The sequence below is a fragment of the Rhipicephalus microplus genome, chromosome 1 (assembly GCF_043290135.1).
Source record: "Rhipicephalus microplus isolate Deutch F79 chromosome 1, USDA_Rmic, whole genome shotgun sequence".
Lineage (NCBI taxonomy): Eukaryota > Metazoa > Arthropoda > Arachnida > Ixodida > Ixodidae > Rhipicephalus > Rhipicephalus microplus.
This window is the reverse complement of record NC_134700.1, coordinates 24,329,960-24,352,574: the sequence shown is the minus strand read 5'-3', so window position 1 is coordinate 24,352,574 and position 22,615 is coordinate 24,329,960. Positions and strand designations below refer to the sequence as shown.

Genomic DNA, 22,615 nt, shown 5'->3' with positions numbered 1-22,615 from the left:
TCATCGCAGTTACAGTTGGAAGAGAGACTTATTTAAGCTTTGATCAATGGTAATGCTTATTTTCGTGATGACTGGACAGAACTGCTGTCATTTTCCACGACCTGGCCAGGTTTTTGAGAAATTCTCTGACTTTTCCATGACCTTTCCAGAATGGTCCTAATTCCGTGACTTTTCCAGCTTTTCCATGTTTTCCAGGTTGGTAGACACCCTGCAATTGTTCTACGCTCTTTTGCGATCATACCTTCATTACTAGAGACCAGAACTTCAGGCATAAGAAATTAATGTTTCAAGCGCCTACAATAGGCCCTAAAAACTGCCATTTAGGCATAAAACGGCATTAAGAACTATCGTTTAGGCATATATAGGCACAATATATAGTTACTGTAGTGGTGCGCGCAAGACAAATGTTAAACTTTTAACAAACACAGCAGGCAAATTCTGTGCTTTGTTAAAACAAAATTTCTTTTTTCCATGAGAAGAATTCACTTCAGTAGTGTTGCGATTGACTCCCATGTCTTGGCCCCGGTTAGACACGTAGAAAGATTTTGACTTTGCCGCGCTGTCGGAGGTGTCCAGAAAGCAACAGCACAGCGAATTCTTTAGGGCCGTCGGCTCGCCTCAAGCAATTGGGCTCGCCTGGCCGACGGATTACCCGGAAAGGGCTGTTTTGCTGTCTGGGCTGCCTAGAAAGACGGATCCCCTGTGAGTTAATCCTTGGAGCCAAAGGAATGCGTTTTACAATGAACCGAGTTCCGGAGGAACCGGAGTGCCTTTCGAGTGTTCTTTTCTTGAGCACCACGGACTGCTCGGCAGCAAGACCTCCTCGACGAGTGATCCTTGAACCTTGCCAAACCAGTGGGATCGACTCTGCGCGTGAGTTTAAGATCAACATATCGTGCCAGCTGTGCTATGCTTTTTGTGTGTACTGTCCCCTCCCTGTAAGATGATCGGTGCGTGCCTTTCCTCTTTTCCTGGGAGGAGTTGTGACTGCCTTTTCATGAGCACAGTAAAAGACGACGGTTCGCGAGCGCAGTGAAAGAGGACGATCCCATTAGAGGATCTTTAACTCCTTTGTCTTCCCTTGCAGGAAATCTTGGAAAGACGAGCTCAATTGATAGATATGTGGGTTTTAACGACCCAAACCACCATATGATCATGAGAGACGCCGTTGTGGAGGGCTCCGGAAATTTCGACCACCTGGGGTTCTTTAACGTGCACTCAAATCTGAGCACATGGGCCTACAACATTTCCGCCTCCATCGGAAATGCAGCCACCGCAGCCGGGATTTGAACCCGCGACCTGCAGGTCAGCAACCGAGTACCTTAGCCACTAGACCACCACGGCGGGGCGACATACAAGTCATGATTTTCATGTTTTACCTAGTCAAATATTTTCTTCATCAGTCATGTTATGCCATACCAAGATTGGCTCGACGCCATTATCGAAACGGCCAGGAGAGCTAAACGTCGTAGGCGGCTAGATAGATAGATAGATAGAGAGATAGATAGATAGATAGATAAATATATATATATATATATATATATATATATATATATATATATATATATATATATATATATATATATTTTTTTTGCACTTGAATAAAATCAAACAAACAAAAGTCAAGAGGTGGTAACAAAGAACACATGTGATTGAGCCACCTACAAAAAAGCATGGTAACAAGTTACGACTGTATAGTACCGTAATTACTCGAATCTAACGCGCACCTTTTTTCCGGTTAAGCGAGTTCATATATCGCATGCGGGTTAAAATGAAGTGCGAAAAAAAAATGAATACGGTCATTCTATTGCCATCGGCATTTCCAAAATGATTGCCCCCAACGTGTTTCGGCATGGCACATCGGCCATTTCTGCCTATGTGTTTCCCATATGCGGCACTTCGTACGTGTGCTGAGGAGTTCGTCATCTTGTAGTTCATTAGCATCGACGGCATGGAAGGGCTGACTCCAGAAACTCGACGAGTGCACCACGATGCCGCTTTTAAAAAAAAAGTCATCGCATGTGCCGAAACAGACGGAAATCGGGCTGCATCGCGGTCGTTCAGAGTTCCCGAAAAGTGCGTATGGGACTGGTGGAAACAAAAGCAGAAAATTGTCAAAGATTCATGTAAAGGCTTCAGTGGACCACAGCAGGGTCGGTTTCCGCAAATGGAAGAGCTGCTCGCCGAGTATGTGCTTGAGCAGCGAGCGGCACAGCGGCCCGTGACGCCAGAACTGCTCCAAGTGCGGGCTATGCAGTTAGCTTTAGAAAAAGAGCTAACGCGGAGCCAGTTCAAAGCGAGCAGGTGCTGGCTAACTAACTTTATTAAGAGGAAAGGCTTTTCCCTCCAAAAGCGAACGGGCATGTGCCAAAACTTGCCAGAGGAGTACGAAGAAAAGCTTCATAGTTTTCAGAGGTTCGTCCTAAACTAGCGGCACAACAACGGCTACCTGCTTGGGCATATCGGGAATGCCGATCAGATGCCTCTTTACTTCGACATGCCTGGCACCACAACCGTCGAGAAGAAGGGGGCGAAGCAAGTTCACATGCTGACATCGGGCCACGGTAAAACAAGAGTGATGGTCATGCTCCGTTGCACGTCAGATAGGCACAAGCTTCCCCCGTACCTTATATTTAAACGAAAGACGCTCCCGAAAGGAGTCGTTTTCCTGAGTAGTGTGATCGTGCGGGCTAACGAGAAAAATGGGTGCGCGTTGCAATCGATGTCTTACTTTTTTTTTTTTCGTTGTGAAAACCGAGTGCGCGTTACAATCGAGGGTGCGGTAGAATCGAGTAAGTACGGTAATGGATTGTGGGAGTTGTCACAGGAAACCCAACTCACGCCGACAATGATATGAATAGCTTGCTAGCTATTCTATCACCGAGAGAATCAATATGTCTGCTTCAACCACAAGGCAGGCGATCTTGTCTTCATGACAATCCAAAATGATAGTCCTGTTAAAGTTTAGCTGACAACCAAACGACTGGGTGTGGAGGGCAAGAAACCATCATGTGGCAGCTTTCTTGTCTATTTCGTCATGACTAGAGGCCAGAGTTTCAGGCACCAAATACAGGCAAGACAAACACTGTTGCAGGCCCCCATAATCGTAGACATAGTTACCATAAACTTTTACGAAAATTCAAATATTCGAAGAGAGATGTGCACGACCTGCGTCTACGACAGGAAATAAAATTATGTAATTTATGATGGCACAAAGGTACCAGAGTATTATTTAGCCATGCGAAATTGTCCTTTTTTGTGCATGGTTTGCAATAAACTGTCTCTTTCACTTGCAAGCATGGTGAGCTAAGCGTCCACTACTCAATAAACATGCTCCTGGGTCTCTTTCTTTTTAATATGACTGAGAAGGGCAGCAGAGGAGCGAATAACCATGCAGAACATCGTTGGCGCAAACTTAAAAGACGTCGAAGGAAGAGACCCGGAAAAGCGCACACTCGCAACTGACTTCTATTGAACCGAAGCTCGTCTCATACAACCCTCACGCATGCGTACAACCACAAAAAGAGACCAGCCAACCATAATAGCAATCTATCAGATAGAAAATCAAATTCATTATGATACAATGACAGAGATGAAACACTGACACATTGTTCGCCGAATTGTCTAATAAACATCACCTCTTCCAATTCACGTGCCACTTTGTTTTTGCTTCCTAGCAATATTCTCGTACGGTGCAGTAGCGGTTCACACGAGCATTCCTTACAATGATGCGGCAAATGCGAACCCGTGCCATTTCTTATTGACAGTGCATGTTGCCTTAAGCAATCGTTTATACAACCGCCCGACTGGTCAATGTACACCTTTCCACAACTGAGCAGGATCAAGTAGACAATGCCTACCAAACAATTCAAAAACTTCCTTTCGTGCTTCTTTAAACAATGAGCACTTGGTACGCCACACGAACGAGCGCAAATGCTTGAAAGCCTTCGAGGTGCCCAGAACACGACAGGGACCTCAAAACAAGAGGCGACGTGCTTCAATGAATGAGCCACTCTGTGCACATACAGAATGACAACAGGTCGCTTCTTCTGTGTGTTACAATGTTGGTTCAAATGCAGCGCCCCCACGCGGTGCTGATAGTTGTGTTGAGCTGTGCAAGCCTGGCACATCAGCGGGGTGGCCGTTTTGGGAAATATTAAAACAGTTCATTCTGGACTAAGGACTCAAGATGTTCTCGTGTTCTTCGCGAGCCTGATGGCCTACTGTTCACGGCTGTTGCTACCGCCTGGCCATCAGTTAATCTACACATGTAACAACTGGCGACGAGGATGAAAGGAAGTTTCATGTAAGTCTTCATTCCCGCAGCTCTCTGCCATCTGTTCACCATGCCAAGTTTCGGCAACCTCGAGCCATTCGAGGGGGGAGGAGACGACTGGCCCTGTTACGTGGACCGGCTCAAAGCATTTTTCCTGGCGAATGATGTCGCCCCAGACAAGCGTACTGCCGTGTTCATCAGCTGCTGCAGGCTGAAAACGTATGCTTTGCTCCGCGATTCGGTCAAGCTCGCCAAGCCCAGTGACAAGAATGTGGATGAGATTCTTCAAGTACTTGGAAGTCATTATTGTCCGAAGCCCTCTGCCGTCGTGCAGCGTTTTTGTTTCAACTCGCGCGTTCGCGCGGAGGGGGAATCGGTCAGCAATTTTATCGCAGCACTAAAAAGCCTGTCCGAGCACTGCAGCTTCGGGGCTGAACTCGAAAACATGCTCCGCGACCGCGTCGTGTGTGGCATAAACAACGTAGATGTCCAAACAAGACTTTTGGAAAAACCGGACCTCACCTTCGACGATGCTGTGCCGACCGCCCTGGCAATGGAAGCAGCAAAAAGGGACGCAAGTGAGATGGCGCAAGCGAACACAAGCAGCGCTTTCTTGACTCACCGTGTCTCGTCAGGTTCTGGGGGCGTCACCTGCTACCGCTGTGGGGACGGACATCTTGCATCAAAATGCAAGCATGTGAAGACAATCTGCAATTACTGCCACAAACGAGATCATTTGGCGAAGGTGTGCAATCCGCGACGAAAGGACAGCCAAGCCCAAAGCAACTGCCCCACCAAGGCACATTCATTCTCGGCTTGCAGTTCACCGTCGTCGAGTAACCGTCATCATGTTAATACGGTACGCAAGCAGGACGCCGCTACCACTTCATTTTGTGAAGTTTTTGACATGTGGCAAGTCGACTACGCCACACCGCCTCCGCCTTTCACTGTCACTGTTGACGTTTGCGGCAAGCCGCTCCGCATGGAAGTGGACACGGGGGCAAGTGTCTCTGTCATGGCCAAGTCGCGTCTTCTTCAGCTTTTGCCTTCGGTTCCTGTGGAGCCGTCACAAGTGCTTCTGTGAAGCTATTCCGGGGAACTAAAAAAGGTTCAGGGCAAAGCTGACGTCAGTGTGAAGTTTCATGGCAGAGAGGCCGACCTACCTATTTTTCCGACCGGAGACGGATCGCCCACTCTTCTTGGACGCAACTGGATGCGTGAGCTGGGCATTGGCGTCTACGACGTTGAAATGAACATCCACGCACTTTCCCACGTCAAACACCTAGTTCAAGACTACGCCGAAGTGTTTGAAGAAGGCCTGGGTACATTCAAGGGTGCTAAAGCTTCTCTACATGTTCCTTCAGATGCTCCGCCTCGGTTCTTCAAGCCACGTCCACTGCCGTACGCCTTGACAGATGGAGTAACTCAAGAAATCCATAAACTAACAAGAGATTCCATTTTTGTTACAGTCAAGACAGCAAAGTGGGCTGCACCTATTACTCCTGTGACCAAAAAGGATGGACCCATCAGAATCTGTGGAGACTTTGATGTCACCATAAACCCAGTGGCAACAGTGGAGCAGTACCCCATTCCAAGGATCGAGGACCTGTGGACTGTGCTTGCTGGAGGTGAGAAATTCACAAAATTGGATTTGCGAGATGCGTACGAGCAAGTTGTCCTTGACGAGGCCTCTAGAGAGTACGTCACCTCGATGCATATGGGGTTATTTCAGTACACCCGGTTGCCTTTTGGCGTCTCATCTGCTCCTACCATATTTCAGCGTGAGATGGAGAACTTGTTCAGGGGACTGCCTCGTGTAGCAGTCTATTTTGATGACATTCTTGTGACTGGCGCAAATAATGCTGAGCACCTGCAACCTTCGTGCTGTACTTAGCAAGCTTCAGGAATCGGGCCTCAAGCTGAAACTTGAAAAATGCCATTTCTTCGTGCCGCAAGTTGAGTATCTCGGGCACATCATCAGCAAGGAAGGCCTTTCCCCGAATGTTGACAAGGTAGCAGCCATTCTGCATGCTCCTGTGCCTCAGGATGTCAGGGAACTTCAAAGTTTCTTGGGACTTGTGAACTTCTACAGGCGCTTCTTACCCAATCTTTCATCGCTCCTTCGTCTGCTGCACTTACTTCTTTGTGAAGGGAAGAAGTGGGAGTGGAGACATGAACAACAAGATGCATTCAATGCCTGCAAGCACTTGGTGACATCAGCTCCAGCTCTAGTTCATTTCAACCCTGCCAGGCCTGTTTGCCTCAGCTGTGACGCATTGCCTTATGGTATAGGTGCAGTTCTAGCGCACAAAGATGCTGATGGCGGGGAATATCCCACTGCTTTTGCCTCGAGGAGCTTGTCAAAAGCAGAACAAAACTACAGTCAACTCGACAAGGAGGCACTGGCTTTAGTGTTTGGTGTGGATCGGTTCCACCAGTACTTGTGGGGCATTTCATTCGAAGCACGCACTGACCACAAGCCACTTCTTGGTCTGCTGGGTGTCAACAAGCCCGTTCCCGTGCAAGCTTCGCCTCGAGTGGTCAGGTGAGCTCTGAAGCTGTCTGCTTACAAGTACGAACTTGTATACAAGCTTGGCAAAGAGCTCGGCCACGCTGATGCTCTTAGTAGACTGCCTCTCCCAACTGACACTACTGCATTACCACGACCTGCTGAAATCTTCTTGCTAGAGGAGGCATATCCGAGACTCCTTTCACCAGGTGTTGTGGCCCAAGCCACGTGAAATGACCCACTTCTGGGCCATGTTGTTCTTGCAGTTCTGAAAGGAGAAAGCCTTCCAGTAGGACCAGAGTGGAACCCTTTCAATACCAGAAGCTCAGAACTCAGTCTCCATGAGGGTTGCCTACTCTGGGGATCAAGAGTAGTGATCCCAAAGTCATTGCAGACCCAAGTTCTTGGTGTTCTTCACGCCAGCCACCCGGGTATCGAGAAGAGCAAGATGATTGCCAGGAGCCATGTTTGGTGGCCAGGCATTGACAATGATATTGCCAACAGCGTGAAGAGCTGCGCTACGTGCCAGACTCAACATCGAGCTGCACAGCCGGTTCAGCAGACGCCGTGGCCTTTTCCACAGCGACCCTGGTCAAGGCTTCACATTGATTTTGGGGGACCACTTCTAGGTCACACATTCTTGGTTATTGTGGATGCGTTCTCAAAGTGGATAGAAGTCTTTCCTGTGTCTTCTACATCTGCAGAAGCTACCATTTCTGCATTGAGAATTGCATTCGCTCAGCATGGCCTGCCTGATGTCATAGTTTCAGACAACAGTCCTGCCTTCACCAGTGCCCAGTACCTTGAGTTCTTAACTCGAAATGGAATACGCCGCATGCTTGTACTGCCGTATCACTCTGCCTCAAATGGTGCAGCTGAAAGAGTTGTACAAACTGTGAAGAACAAACTCAAGAAGTCTGGTTCTGGGAACCTCCAAACGCAGATCTCCAGGTTTCTGTTCCTCTATAGGACCACACCACATGAAGTGACAGGTCGGCCACCGTGTGAACTCTTGACAGGAAGAATGTTCAAGACTCCGTTGGATGTCCTCAGGCCAAGCCTGCAGGCATCTGTATTCCTAAAACAACTCAAGCAGAAGTTGTATGCTGACAGAGGGTCGCGGCAGGCTCCATCACTGCAGCCAGGTGATGATGTGTACACGCGTAACTTTCGCAGGGGCACACCCTGGGTGCCTGCCAGTGTCGTGGACGTCACTCCATCATCAGCCAGTGTCTGTTTTAGAGATGGCACCTTGGGAAACCGACACAGCGACCACTTGCGCCTTGTGCAGACAAAAACATTGGCCTCTTCTGAAACTGCTATCCCTGCAGCTCCACCACAGTTGGAGCCGCCGCTTCATCATGCGCCAGCTATTCCAGAAGTGCCTCATTAGGAACAGCTACCTGGAACTAGCTTCTCTGGGAGTAGCTGTACCACAGAGAGTGACGGGACTGCGCTCAACAGGGGTGTGCATGTAAACAGTGACTCTGTCGTGCCTACGCCTAGCACGGCGAAGTTGCGACGTGGCACAAGAACTAGGAAACCGGTGAATAGGTACTCCCCGTAGTCTTCCTCCTAAGAGGGGAGGAGTGTTACAATGTTGGTTCAAATGCAGCGCCCCCATGCGGCGCTGATAGTTGTGTTGAGCTGTGCAAGCCTGGCACATCAGCGAGGTGGCCGTTTTGGGAAATAATTAAACAGTTCGTTCTTGGCTAAGGGCTCAAGATGTTCCCGTGTTCTTCGCGAGCCTGATGGCCTACTGTTCACGGTTGTCACTACCGCCTGGCCATCAGTTAATCTACACATGTAACACTGTGTTTTTTCCTTTGTGCCAGAATCGTCGGTGGCGTCATGTCGACATTTTCTCAGTAAAGCTTCACACACTGCCGTTAACACCAACAAAGGAAAACCCGCAAACACGAGCCTGGATATTTGCTCCCTGAAGCTTTCATCAAAAACGTTCTTGCGTGAGGGTTGTTTCATCAAGAACGCATGCATGAGGGTTGTATAAGACGAGCTTCGGTTCAATAGAAGTCAGTTGCGAGTGTGCGCTTTTCAGAGTCTCTTCTTTCGATGTCTTTTAAGTTTGCGCCAACAATGTTCTGCACAGTTACACACCAACTAGCCCGACAGCATAGGTTACTGAGCAAATAACCAAACCACTAAAAAGCCAGAAGGGCATTTTAGAATTGTATAGGCCGAATATAGTCGCCCAGGGTCACTTTCTTCTTCGTCTGTGAACACCGTAAAGGGCCTCTCATCAGGTTTGAGCATTTCGAGCTGGCTTTTCAATCTGATTTTATTTTTTTTTACCTGCGCTCTACCTTTCTAACTTCCCCTAATGACACTTGGAAGTTTCACATTTGCTCTTCACATTCCTGCAGCTGCACAGAGGCACCTTCTGTTCCCTACCCCTCACCACACCTAGATCTTCAATCAGATGCTGCCATTCTTTGGGAACACTGGCTTGTAAAACTGGCTTTAAAAACTGCCTGCCACGTGATCGGCTATGGACGACTCTCCCGTTCTTCCCTTCTTCTCTTTGCACCTTTATTTTATCCTCCCCATTCCACTGTGTGCGCTGGGACATGCTCCTAGAGTCTTTTCCACTCCTCCTCTTCCCACTCCTGCAACCGCTCGCACTAGGTCAGTGCGATGGCGTAAGGTGGCCGATGTGACCCATTTCACGGCTGCTGGTGGTTGTTTACAGAAGTTTGTTGAACTAGAGAACTAGCTAGTTACATTGCATAAAATTCCAAGAGGTCACTTTTGCCGGCTAATGTGAATGATGTTTCCAAACTGTTCCTGAAAGCAAAATTTGCAGTTAAATAGTGTTCATATTATGAAGTCTTAGTTTGGATGACCTTTATTAGGCCCGAGGAACTGGCAACCAACAGCTACGACGAATGAACCAAGATGATGATGCTACGCGACAACCATGAGGGTGCATGAGCCACACATGATAATGATGATAATGTACAGGTGAAGAGGATGCGTATACTAAATGCCGACACCAATTCCCCCCACGTGAAAGCGGCCAGCGTGGCTGCGGCAAGTCAAGGGGACAAAGAACGTCACATGAAGGACTTCATACGGGAGACATGGACGACCTCTGTAGTTCGATAACGGTGATCTGCTGAAGCTACAAGTGGCGTCACGCGATAATTCACTGGTGAAGTCTCTTCAAGAATTGTGTACGGCCCGAGATAAACCGTGGCTGAAATTTGTCACGCAAACCAGGTGTGCGAATAGGCGTCAAAAGGAGCACTTCGTCTCCAGGTTGGAAGGATACAGCACGATGCGATTCATCATAAACTAGCTTTCTGTCTTGCTGTCGGGCTTCAGTGTTTATATGAGCATGTTGGCGGCACTGTGCGAGTCGTAAAACGTATTCCTCTGAAGAGGATGGAGATGAATCCGCTTGGCAGGTAAAGAAAGAGACGTCCAGGAAAGAAGTAGGGGAGCGTATTGTAGGCAAAAGTGACGAATGGTAGAGCTATGTCCCAGTTTTTGTGGTCTGGTTGAATATAGGCGGCGATCATGTCAGCAAGAGTGCGGTGGAATCGCTCAGTGAGGCCGTTAGTTTGGGGATGATAACTAGAGGCAGTCTTGTGAGTTGTGCCGGAGGCGTGAAGAAGTTCGTTCACTAGTTGTGAAAGAAAGGCCCTTCCACGGTCACTGAGCAATACACAGGAGCACCATGATGCAGTATCATGGCTCGGAGGATGAAATCGGCAATTTCAGAAGCTGAACCAGTAGTTACTGATGCTGTCTTGGTGTAGCGCGTCAAATGGTCAATGGCTGTTACTATCCACCGGTTTACAGCAGCACTGACTGGAAAGGGGCCACAAAGATCGACGCCTACAACTTCGAATGGTGTATCTGGGCACGGAAGAGGCTGTAGTGTACCGGCTGGAGCAGATGTTGGTAGTTTTCTACATTGGCAGGTAGTGCAGGACCCGACGTACCGAGCTACACTAGTGGTAATGCCTGGCCAATAAAACCGACTTCGAAGGCGATCGTAGGTTTTATGGTAACCAAGGTGACCAGCAGTCGGATGGTCACGTAGCGCTCTGAGGACTTCGGACCGAAGCGATCGGGGTAGAACGGGAACCCAGTGCTGACCGTCACGATGGTAAATTTTGCAGTAGAGCACCGAGTTTTCCAGCTTAAACTGCGAGAGTTGCCGATGCAGCTTTCCAGTAGGTGGATGGGAACTGCTAGTGAGGTAGCCTATATCTCGACAGTATGGGTCAGCCAGCTGTCGAAAAGGAAAATCGTGGGGGCCGCCTGAAGGCAGCTGGTCCATAGAGGCGAGAGAGGAAACCGCCGTAGACGTGGACTCGAGGGTGTGTTGTGAAAAGTGATTGCGGAAACGCTAAGTGGAGCCGCTGGTGGTGGGCAGCAAGAAAGAGCGTCGGCATCACTTTGCTTTCTGCCACACTCGTATACGATGTCAAAATCATACTCTTGGAGGCGTAGAATCCAGTGGCCGAGGCGTCCCGACAAGTTCTTGAGTGTCGAAAGCCAACATAAAGCACAGTGGTCGGTCACAATGGTGAAACGGCGGCCGTGCAAATATGGACAAAATTTTTGCACTGACCAAACGATGGCAAGGCACTCCTGCTCGGTGATCGTGCAGTTCCTCTCGAATGCGGAGAGGACGCGGCTAGCGTATGCAACAACTCGCTCTCGCGAAAAGTTGTCGCATTGTAGGAGCACGGCTCCTAAACCGCGGCCGCTAGCGTCTGTGTGCAGGAAGGTCGGTGCATCATCATGAAAATAAGAAAGTACAGGGTCGGTCGTGAGGGCACTCTTCAACCTGTCAAAAGCCGATTCACATTCCTGAGACCACTGAAAGGGCGTACCGGACGCAAGTAGCTTATGGAGTGGTGCGGCTATGGAGGCAAAGTTTTGTATAAATCGTCGAAAGTAAGAGGCGAGACCAAGGAAACTTCGCAAATCTTTCGGTTTGTCAGGGCGAGGGAAGCGAAGCACTGGAGCAATTTTATCAGGGTCTGGACGAGTTCCGTCCTTGCTCACAAGACGACCGAGAACTTTGATAGATATTGCTGGCGAAATGGCACTTTTTGGTGTTAATTTGAAGACCAGCGCCCGCAAAACAAGTCAGGACCTCGTCCAAGCGTTGCAGATGTTGAGGAAACGTCGATGAAAAGACAACAATGTCATCGAGGTAGCATAAACAAGTCTTCCATTTCAGGCCACACAGCACGCTGTCGATTCTGCGCTCAAAAGTTGCGGGCCCATTGCATTGACCGAACAGCATAACATTGAATTCGTATAGGCCATCTGGGGTTGCAAACGCAGTTTTTTTCTTTATCATCTTCATGCATGGGGATTTGCCAATAGCCGGAGCGCAAGTCGAAGCTCGGAAAGTATTCAGCACCCTGTAAGGAATCGAGGGCGTCGTCGATGCGTGGCATGGGGTATACGTCCTTCCTAGTGATCTTATTGAGTGCTCGGTAATCGACACGAAATCGTACGGAACCGTCTTTTTTATGCACCAGAACAATGGGAGACGACCAAGGACTGGTTAAGGGTCGGATTATCTCCCGTTGCAGCATATCGTCTACGTTTTCTTCAATAATTTTTCGTTCGGCTAGAGAGACGCGGTATGGACGGCGGTGCACAATAGATGTCCCGTCGGCCTGAATACGACGTGCTGTAGCGGTTGTCTGGCCCTGGGTGATTGAATGAACGTCAAAGGAGTTTGCATGCTTTTTCAACAAATCAAGCAGCTGCTGCTTCTGTGAGTCTGTCAAGTCTTCGTTGATGGCTGCTGTAAAGGCCGAGGAAGCAGCATGATCTGCAGGATGGCCTTTAGAGGAGACAGGGGTAGAAGACACAATGCACACAGGCTCCAGATCAACAACGCCGGCGACAGTAGTGCCCCGTGGCAGTAAAATTTTATCTGGTGTGGTGTTGGTAGCAGCGAGGACAGTTAATCCATTGTTGAAGCGAGCCACACCTGATGCGAGAGGTATGCCTTCATTAAAGTATCGGGGTGACGGAGTGACCAAAATGTCACCAAAGTCGACGTTGTTGGACAAAACTGTGACTAATTGATGTTCGTGTGGTGGTAACTCGATGTCTACAGCAGCGATGAGTCGAAGTGGCCTGTAGGTCTCGTCGTTGAGCAAGTAGTCCGTGTCAGTAAGATGAACGACACGTTGTGCACAACAAATTGCCGCAGAAGCAGAGGAAAGAAATTCCCAGCCTAAAATAAGTTCGCGGGAGCATGGGAATAGCACAGCAAATTCTATATGATGAAGAATGTCCTCGATTAGCACACGGGCAGTAAAGAGAGTGGAAGGTCGAATCATTGTTCCCTGGGCTGTAACCAGTGTTGGTTCATCGTAAGGCGTCCATCATAAGGCGGGTACACAAATCAGCACAAATAATATAAAACGCAGCCCCAGTGTCCACCAAAGCATCAACGTCCACTCCCTCAACTGTGACTGAAATCATATTGTAAGGGCGCGCTGGAGGAATTGGAGTGCCTGTGTTGGAATGCAGTTTGTCCTCCAAAAACTGCATCGCTTAGTTTTCCGGACGCCGATCAGAAGCGAGGGTAGCAGGCTGAAGAGGGGAAGAAGAGCGACGGTAGGGCGAGGGTGAACGCCGTCGGGTTGATCGATGACTACTGCGCAATTCACCCGATGCTGGCGGAGATGGAGACCGATGCGGCGGTGGCGAATAACGGCGGTCCTGGTACAAGGCTCCTGCGGTATAATTCCGTCCGCCTATGTTGTATCCTCGATGCTCGTCTTGCTGGCGCTTGCGGCAAAAGCGTGAAATGTGACCACGATAGCCGCAATAATGACACGTAGGGCGAGTCGATCCATACGGAGTGTAGTAGCTTGCGCTAACTGCACCGGGAGAGAGAGCAGTGAGAGGGACAGATGACAGCTCAGGCGGTTGTGATGGAAAGCTCGTGGGAAAGCTTGTGGGAGTAGCGGCAGCAACCGACTCGAACGTTCGTGGCGGGGACGTCGAGCTGACGGTGCCTGGTGGCGCGGCGGTGGTGTGCGGGAACGATGGGAGAGTGCGAACGACAGTGGGCTGCAGGTGGGCCATGTGGGTCATGGACGTGAGCTCCTCCCTGATGAAATCCCGCAATGACGTTGAAGAAGACTGAATGGGACACACTGAAGGTAGTGTGAATCCCATTGATTCTAATTCTTCGCGTATAATCACCCTTATCGTGTCTCATAGGTTTGGATCCACCGTAATACGGGCCGCGTCACTGTCCTGTTTCCAGTTGTAAGCGCATAGACTCAAGTTCTTCGAGGCGCTGACAGGTTGTCGCAACGTCAGCAACGGTAGCCGGATTATGGATTGCAAGGGCATTGAATGCGACGGGTGCGATTCCCTTAAGAAGCTGGCGCACCTTGTCTCACTCTGTCATTGGTGTGTAAACCCGGCGGCAAAGTGAAAGAACATCCTCGATTTAGGATGTATACGACTCCCTGATGTGTTGTTTCCGAATCGCGAGAGCTTTCTTTGCGAGAGTTGAACGAACAGCCGGTGTGCCAAAGACATGGCGAAGCTGATCTTTGAAGGCTGACCAGTCCGGGATGTCGATGAAGTGGTTGAGGAACCCCGTCTTCGCGACACCTTGAGGTAGAATGACACGTGAGCAAGTTTGCAGGTGTTATCTCACCGGTTAACAGCGTCGACACGTTCGAAATCGTCCAGCCATTCCTCCACATCTTCCCCGCGCATACCAGCAAAGGGATGGGGCTCACGCTGGAGGCTGTTGATGACGTGAGAAGGTGCGGCACGCAGTGGTGCAGTGCGGACGGCTGCAGCACCGACCTCATCTTGGTGCGACATATTTCCAGACACCTGGCCGAAGCGGTGACCTGAACGTAGCTCCAGGGGGCAGAGTGGTCGAGAGGATGGTGGGGGATCTAACAGCACGCTCCACCTCGTATGAAGTCTTGGTTTGGATTACCTTTATTAGGCCCGAGGAACCGGTAGCCGACAACTACGATGAATGAACCAAGACGATGATGCTACGGGACAACGATGAGGATGAATGAGCCACACATGATAATGATGATAATGTACAGGTGAAGAGGATGCGTATACTAAATGCCCACACCACTTGCTCAACGACGAAACCTACAGGCCACTTCGACTCATCGCTGCTGTAGACATCGAGTTACCACCACAATATAAACACCAATATTGAAAATAGGCATTTATAGGCAATTGTAGGAAATCAGGCACAAACGTCACAAATACCGTATTTACTCTATTCTACTGCACCCTCGATTATAACGAGCACCTATTTTTCTCGTTGGCCCGCACCGCCACACCACTTGGGAAAACGACACCTTTCGGGAGTGTCTTCCGTTTGTATATAAGGTACGGGGGAAGCTTGTGCCTATCTGACGTGCAACGGAGCATGACCATCACTCTTGTTTTACCGTGGCCCGATGTCAGCATGTGAACTTGCTTCGCCCCCTTCTTCTCGACGGTTGTGGTGCCAGGCATGTCGAATTAAAGAGGCATATGATCGGCATTCCCGATTTGCCCAAGCAGGTAGCCGTTGTTGTGCCGCAAGTTTAGGACGAACCTCTGAAAACTGTGAAGCTTTTCTTCGTACTCCTCCGGCAACTTTCGGTGTATGCCTGTTCACCTTCGGAGGGAAAAGCCTTTGCTCTTCATAAAGTTAGTTAGCTAGCACCTGCTCGCTTTAAACTGGTTCCGCATTAGCCCTTTTTCTAAGGCTAACTTCATCGCCTGCACTTGGAGCAGTTCTGTCGTCACGGGCCGCTGTGCCGCTCGCTGCTCAAGCACATACTCGGCAAGCAGCTCTTCCATTTGCAGAAACCGACCCTGCTGTGGTCCACTGAAGCTTTTGCATGAATCTTTGACAATCTTCTGCTTTTGTTTCCGCCAGTCCCATGCGCACGTTTCGGGAACTCCGAATGACCGCGATGCGGCCCGATTTCCGTCCGTTTCGGCACACGCGATGACTTTTCTTTTAAAAGCGGCATTGTGGTGCACTCTTCGAGTTTTTGGAGTCGGCCCTTCCATGCCATCGATGCTAATGCACTCTAAGATGACGAACTCCTCAGCAGACGTACGAAGTGCTGCACATGGAAAACACTTAGGCAGAAATGGCTGACGCGCCATGCCGGCGCACGTAGGGTGCGGCCATTTTGGGAATGACCGTATTCATTTTTTTTTTTTTACTTGATTCTATTGCGCATGCGATTCATGAACTCGCTTAACCGTAAAAAAGGTGCGCGTTAGATTCGAGTAATTACGGTACGCATTTGTAGGCACTATAACAACGCTATAAAAGCCCCTTTTAACCTCTAATTCGTATCAAAGTGATGCAATAGGAACGCAAGGAACAAAATAGGCATTTGCCTAAAATCCGGTCTCTCTAGTTATGACTATCAGTGCCGTTTACAAGGATAAAAAAGAGAAATGGACACTATGACACCTCATCCATTTCGCTAGCCATTATAAATGTGAACCATTTTAAAAACTTGGTTTTTCTTAGTCGCATGTTACACACCTGCTAGTCTGTCGGGCATCGAAGAGCGAGGTGCGATACATGACGAATGCCTTGCATTCTAGTAACTTGTTCTTATGTTTATTTTTGCACTCAGTTTTTCTTGTTTTAGAAGAATTTGCTTTCAAATAAAGGCTCTCTATTTTATATGCCACTGAAAATACCATGCTTACATTTTCCTGTAGGGCCACTTTTGTCAAGTTATGAGACAGTTTATAAATATACAGGATTACAGCTGTGTGTCTCTAGTCCTGAGTAGTGTAGTCTTTAGGATCAGGTTCACTCAATTGCACATGAAATTTTTTGAGATACTTTTCTGCCACTGAGGGCAACAGTTTATTTGCATAGCTGGCTTATTTTAGGCGTGACATCTGTTTTGTAAAGCTGTCACTAATCGAGTGACTACAAGAGTTCTTTGATGCGTTATTGAGCACATACTAGTAATTCCTCTCTTGAAATGTTTAGAGATGAAGTGGTTTGTTCAAGCAAGATGCATAACACGAGTGCAACTGGTAGTAAGAGAGGGTTAGCATGAGCTTAAGAAACCTAATATGCACATCAACTGGTGACTCTTTGACAGGACAAAGACTATCACAACAAAAATCAGTGCTCTTTTTTAAATAAGACACAGATGAGCAGTTAATAACGATGATAAAGTTGTCCACGTCCCTATAGAACAGGATGTGACGTCACAAAAGAACAAGAAGAAGGAAACAGCCAACATTTAGCTGAGGGAATTCGTAAATATTTTGAATAAATGAAGCAATATACAATTTTTTTAGACAACACGAATTTGTAATAAATATTGTATCAGAGTCACATACTTGTTGTTGTTGTTGTGCATGAACTCGTATGTTGTGACGGAAATAATTGTCTGCAGCTAAAGTGACCTTGAAGAACAATAATGAACAAAAATCATTTCTTAACTTTCTGCGTATTCGTTTGAGTGCATTTTCCGACAATTGATTTGAGTGCAGTTGTTTACATTAGACAGTTGTAGCGCATGATAATTCATGGCAAACCCTGTTTTTAAAGATCATAGAACTTGCATTTAGCTTGAGATAAATAACTCTTTCTAAAAAAAATGACATAGCCAGGGCAAGTCAATATACAATGAACTACCAAGATAACCATTTTTTGCTGCACTTTTGAGCTTGTTACAAATAGATTCGAATGTATTGCTTACACTATGATAATTAGGGGGGTTTAAATGTAACAAAAATGTCTTTTAAATCAAACTGAATAAGCAATGATTTCCATAGCACATTTGAATTTTGAGATGTTTCCACGGCACTATAGTGGTGATTCAACAACATGGTAGGCCTACGCTGTCAAACACTCTGTCAGGACACCTACCTGCCGGTAAAGCCGCTGCTTGGCAGCCTCCGATTCAGCCAGCTGAACAGCGACAGCAGAGAACTTGGCTTCCAGGCTGCTTTTCTCCTGCCGCATAGTCTCCAACTCAGTGCTGCATGAATTGGAGCCACATTTTACCAACTTACCGCAGGTAAACTTTAATACTGTAAATACTTGGTAACTCTAATGTCTTCAAACATTGGTATAGACCTAAAGTTGAGAAAGTTTCATTATGTTACTGAACCTTTTTCCTGTTGCAGTGCCAATTCTACACATACTTTCCTTGTGTAATAGACTGAGTGCAAAAAAAGACATGGCACAAAAAGAAAAGACGGGCGCTCATATAGTTGTACGTCTTCTTTTCTTTTGTCTCGCCTTTTTTTTTTGCGCTCAAATCTATTCTACAATGAACATGCCCAACAAAGCATTCTATCAAATTACATATGTTCCTCCTTACCTTCTGTGCCAAACACCAGATATCTCAACACCAAACACACCTAGACGAAATTGCCTTCCGAAAGATTTTTGTGAGTGGCTGCTATTGGAGGTTAGGAGTTACGAAGCTGCCTTCCATCGGGTATGCTTCTCATATGTCTGGCTGTCAATGAAAACCCCAAGCAAAAGCTCTTCTGCACATCTCTGTGAATGCTTCCAAAACGAAGGAAGTTCTTACAATAAAAAAAAAATAATATTGGACAAAAAAAAAAAACAGAACCGTTTACAGGTGCTGTCTGTTTCCTGAGTATGTACAGTGAACATACAAAGTGCATGGTCGCCACAATGGGATATAACCAGACAGGCTGCATCAAAGGCAGACAACCCTTGGAGGTGGATTGTGCGAGATATACCCTGTAACATAGACTGTCTGTATAAACAAATGAGGCATACCAGAATAAATCTCCAATTAAGCAATTGCAAGGCCAAGAACACAAGCAAACATTGTTGTGTAGACATTACCAAAGCTTTTTGAAAACATTTTCTTAAAATCTTTGGGAAAACTGGCACCTACCCCGATTTGTGTGCCCTGTCATCAATATTTCTTTTTTTTTGAAATTCTTGGACATTTCATTATCATAACTACACAAGTGGCATCGGCCTTCTCCAGAAACAGCTGCTTTTTTTGGTCTATTGACATCCATTAGATTCATTCTTCTTCATCTTCTTCTTCTTATTATTTGTCTTAGCACGAAGCAGTGTTGAGGCTAAGACAAACATGAGCATATGTCATGCGGTGTCTATGTATTATTTTTTACAATTGTTCCTACCACTCACTTCCCATCCAGGAAAACTGCCAGCATCTGTAGAACCAAAATGTGCGTAAACTTAAATTTAAGAGCATGAGCTTCGTTGCTAGAAGATGTTTATGAGGCACAACATGTGGCATAGCAACTTTTGATGAACTTGTTGTTTAAACAAAAGCAGTACACAAGGACATGCATAAACTAGAAATCGCAATGAAAATGATAGCAGTTATTGCACAAAGTAGCTGAAAGAAGGTATTGAGGCCACAATATAAAGTTTTAATACACAGCTGCTTTTTCGGTAAGCTCTCCAGCAATGTTCGTGGCAAAATTGTCTTTACGTATACAGTGCAGTTCACTTGTAACGACGTGCAGCACCAAGGAAATTCCATTTTAACAAGTGATATTTGCTATAAGCAGATGGACAAAAAAAAAAAGGTTAGACATGAAAACATTTTACTAGCATTGAACTAAGACAGTGCATCTAATATGTACTACAATTGAGCACATATATAAAAGCACCACTTAAAAGGACTTTCATTTGAAACGAACGATATCTGTGTGACCATGGAAATGTACATTGTTTCAGTGGCACAAAATCGCACTTACAACAAACGACTCTGAGCGTCACAGATCGATTTCAGTGAACGAATACGGCGCTCTGGCGACTTGCCGGCAAGCCACTTTTGACCACCGATAAGTTACTGACATGGTGCCCATGCATATACGTATTCTTATTTTTAAATGTCCACCCTGCCTCTGCCGCTCCCTAGTTGTCGCTCTTCCAGACCATTATTTTGTTACACAACCCCTCCGCCCTTTGTTCCCCCGCTACACTGAGCACCCTGCATCCCCAGACTAGGCCCGTGTTTTCACACTGCCCTCGATCTTTTGAAGACTGGTCGTCCAACTAGCTTTCTCTCAATTTTTGATCACTAGTTTTGTTACACTGTCGTTGGCGTTGCCGGCCTGGAGTGACCAGGCCATTCGCCAACATCGCTGACCATCAACTGTACCCAATCGTTTGCTCTCCTCTCTTTGTCACAACTACGCCAGTCTCCACTGCTCCGTTCAGCTATGCCACCCATGCTGGCTCGAATTCAGAAGTTTATTTTTCTGACTAGAAAAGGGCCCACAGTAGCTCTACGTGTACTGGCTTTTAGATCATGCGTGCATGTCTTGCTCATTGTTGGCATTCGCATGTGGTCAGGACGGCAAGTGGGCAGCCTTCCGAGCCTTTTTCTGCTGCTCAACAAAGTGTTGACCGCGTGACTTGGGCATATTGCACACGTTTAAGGCTTATTATGGGTGCCGCGTTGTGAAGTGCTTGCTCATATCTGTTGACCGGCCGGCAGCTAACTTGCCGCTTAGGGTGTATTCATCTGTACAGATGATGAAGGCTTCGTGGGCAGCGGTGGCGACTACATGTGTGTAAAACTTTTCGCGAGGCTGAGTTTGCCGACGATGGAACCAATGCTAAGCCTGAAGCTTCGAAACAGGACCATTTTGGCAGCGATTTGTGGCAGCACGTCATCAACTCCGACATGGGAGTGCATGTGGGACATCTGTTGCGATGTTTTCATAATGGCCGATAATGATGTTGACACTGCGGAAACATGCACGAATGAGGGCATTGTGAAAAATGCACGACAAGAGTGGTTAGGAGAAATCTGATGGTGAGGACAACGAAACTTTGGAGCTAGTGCACAGAAGCATGCTTGAAGCAATTAGCTACATTATTAGCCTCAAGCAGCTTGTAGATGTCACGGGCCTCAGCGAAGAGCACGTGGCCTCTTTACATAAACTTGAGGCCGTCCTTATCTCTTCTGCTATTGAAAGCACATGCACCACAGACTTATTGAAAAAAAAAATTGTGCTTTCACTTGCAACTTTTTAAAACCTGTGTTCCATTTACTGCGAACTTCGGGAAACAGTGAATGGATGCCGCATCCCACTCAGGTTCGTTATAAGAAAGCTCGACTGTACTTGTTTGATGAAAGGGCGTATCCTGCCCTTTCATCAAACTTCGTGGAAAGCTGATGCACACCTTTCTCGAGAGCATCTAGGTGCCCTATGTAAGAGAGTGGGACGTCCTTCGCTAAAACAAGGTTCCACATGGATCATCCTTTGGACCTCCTGCAATGACAGTACCTGGTAAGGCAGCTAAACCGTGTCGTCACTCTCACTACTAGCTGCAGCACTGCATGGTCGGTGTGAAGACCCATTTGCAGCATTCACTGTAGCTGCATTCAATAGCTGTCATTTATATTTCATAGCTGGAGCAATGTAATAAGCGCTTTATTTTGCCATAGCAAGCTTGTACACAAAAGTGGATAGTGCCATTACTGTTCATCACTTTATCCGATTTATTGTAATAAATGGTATTGTTATAACTGAATGGACTGTATAACACAAAAGGCGCAGGCACCTTTTCAAGAGGAATACATATGAACCCATAGAACACAAAAAAATTGGGATATGCCAACTTGAATTTAGGAATAAATCTAATTTTGGGGTCAATATGGAGGTGGGCTAGCTTGCAGAAAAAAAGCATCGTTGGCAGGCCACTGCAGACGTGCAAGCATCAAATTTTGTGCTTTCAGCTGCTAACCTAACAACACCTGCAGCCTCACAATTAGCAGAGCCAGGATAGTAGTGGCCAGTTGGTCTTACATAGGGTGAAAATTTTAGTGCATTACAGGAAAACGACAAGTTTACATCATACCCTCATGCTGAAACATAAATCTTCCTGGCTGGTTGCACGCACAGGTTGTAGCCAACAGCTTTTTACCATTTCTCAGTTTCACAATCCAAGCATCAAGCAGCATTTTATGTTGTGGACATGCATGAAAGCTGAAATTGGAATCTATTGTGCACATCCAGCACTTTGGCATTGAGCAATGGCTTACCATAAAGCCTTCAAAGACTGTGACTGTACATTACAATGCTATCATAAGTGAATGCTTTCATAAGTGAAGTGCACAGTTAAAGCAGGAAGACCACCCCTTAAGCAGAAATACAATGCAGGAGGCATTCGTTTTGAACATGCGTTGGTGCTCACAAAGGAGACAGTGTGGCTGCTCGTCCTGCCTAACATGTCACGACCATGGTGGCACCAGCTTTTCCAGCAGCGGGCCTCATGCCGAATACTATCAAGCAGGTAAACACAGAATAGGGGATATTCATAATGCTTGGTGCTCAGGCAACATCCCAAGTAACCAGGAATATTCGCTGGCTGTCCATTCTGAAAACAATTGTCCAGTCATATCGATATCCAACACCGATATCCTGTGGACGTACTGTGAAAATCCATGTTTAGCGTGGCTATTTTCTGAACGTCCAAACTGGATGGCCGAGCGGACATTAAGTTTTGAACATTGACCGGCTGTCCGTATAAGGATATGCCAAAAATATGTGCATTTGCTCATCAATTATTGTAAAACTAGAATGTAGTCAAAATATGTATAGAATTCCAGAATTCCAGGTTACAATCTCGTAAAATTTCATTAAAAATGCTACTATAACATTCGTTCGAATTTCGAAACACGCATTTGATCCCAGGATGCCAAATGGTTTTGCTTTCTGAGGCAGCACAATCTGGTTGATTCAATAAGTGTATTGTATGCAATACGAAAGAATGTATACTATATGGCATGTTTTCAGCTCTTCATTTGCTC

At 47.0% G+C, this 22,615-nt stretch overlaps 1 protein-coding gene across 13 annotated transcripts in view; it reads right to left on the bottom strand.

The window, feature by feature from the left end:
• The window catches only part of LOC119178046 (uncharacterized), an 831,732-nt gene that overhangs the window by 153,248 nt on the left and 655,869 nt on the right, over window positions 1-22,615 (bottom strand). For all 13 annotated transcript variants that reach the window (XM_075869285.1, XM_075869292.1, XM_037429209.2 and 10 more), the window contains one exon: window positions 17,698-17,809. In XM_075869285.1, coding sequence (XP_075725400.1) covers window positions 17,698-17,809 — 112 coding nt within the window. The remainder of the gene's footprint in view (window positions 1-17,697; window positions 17,810-22,615) is intronic.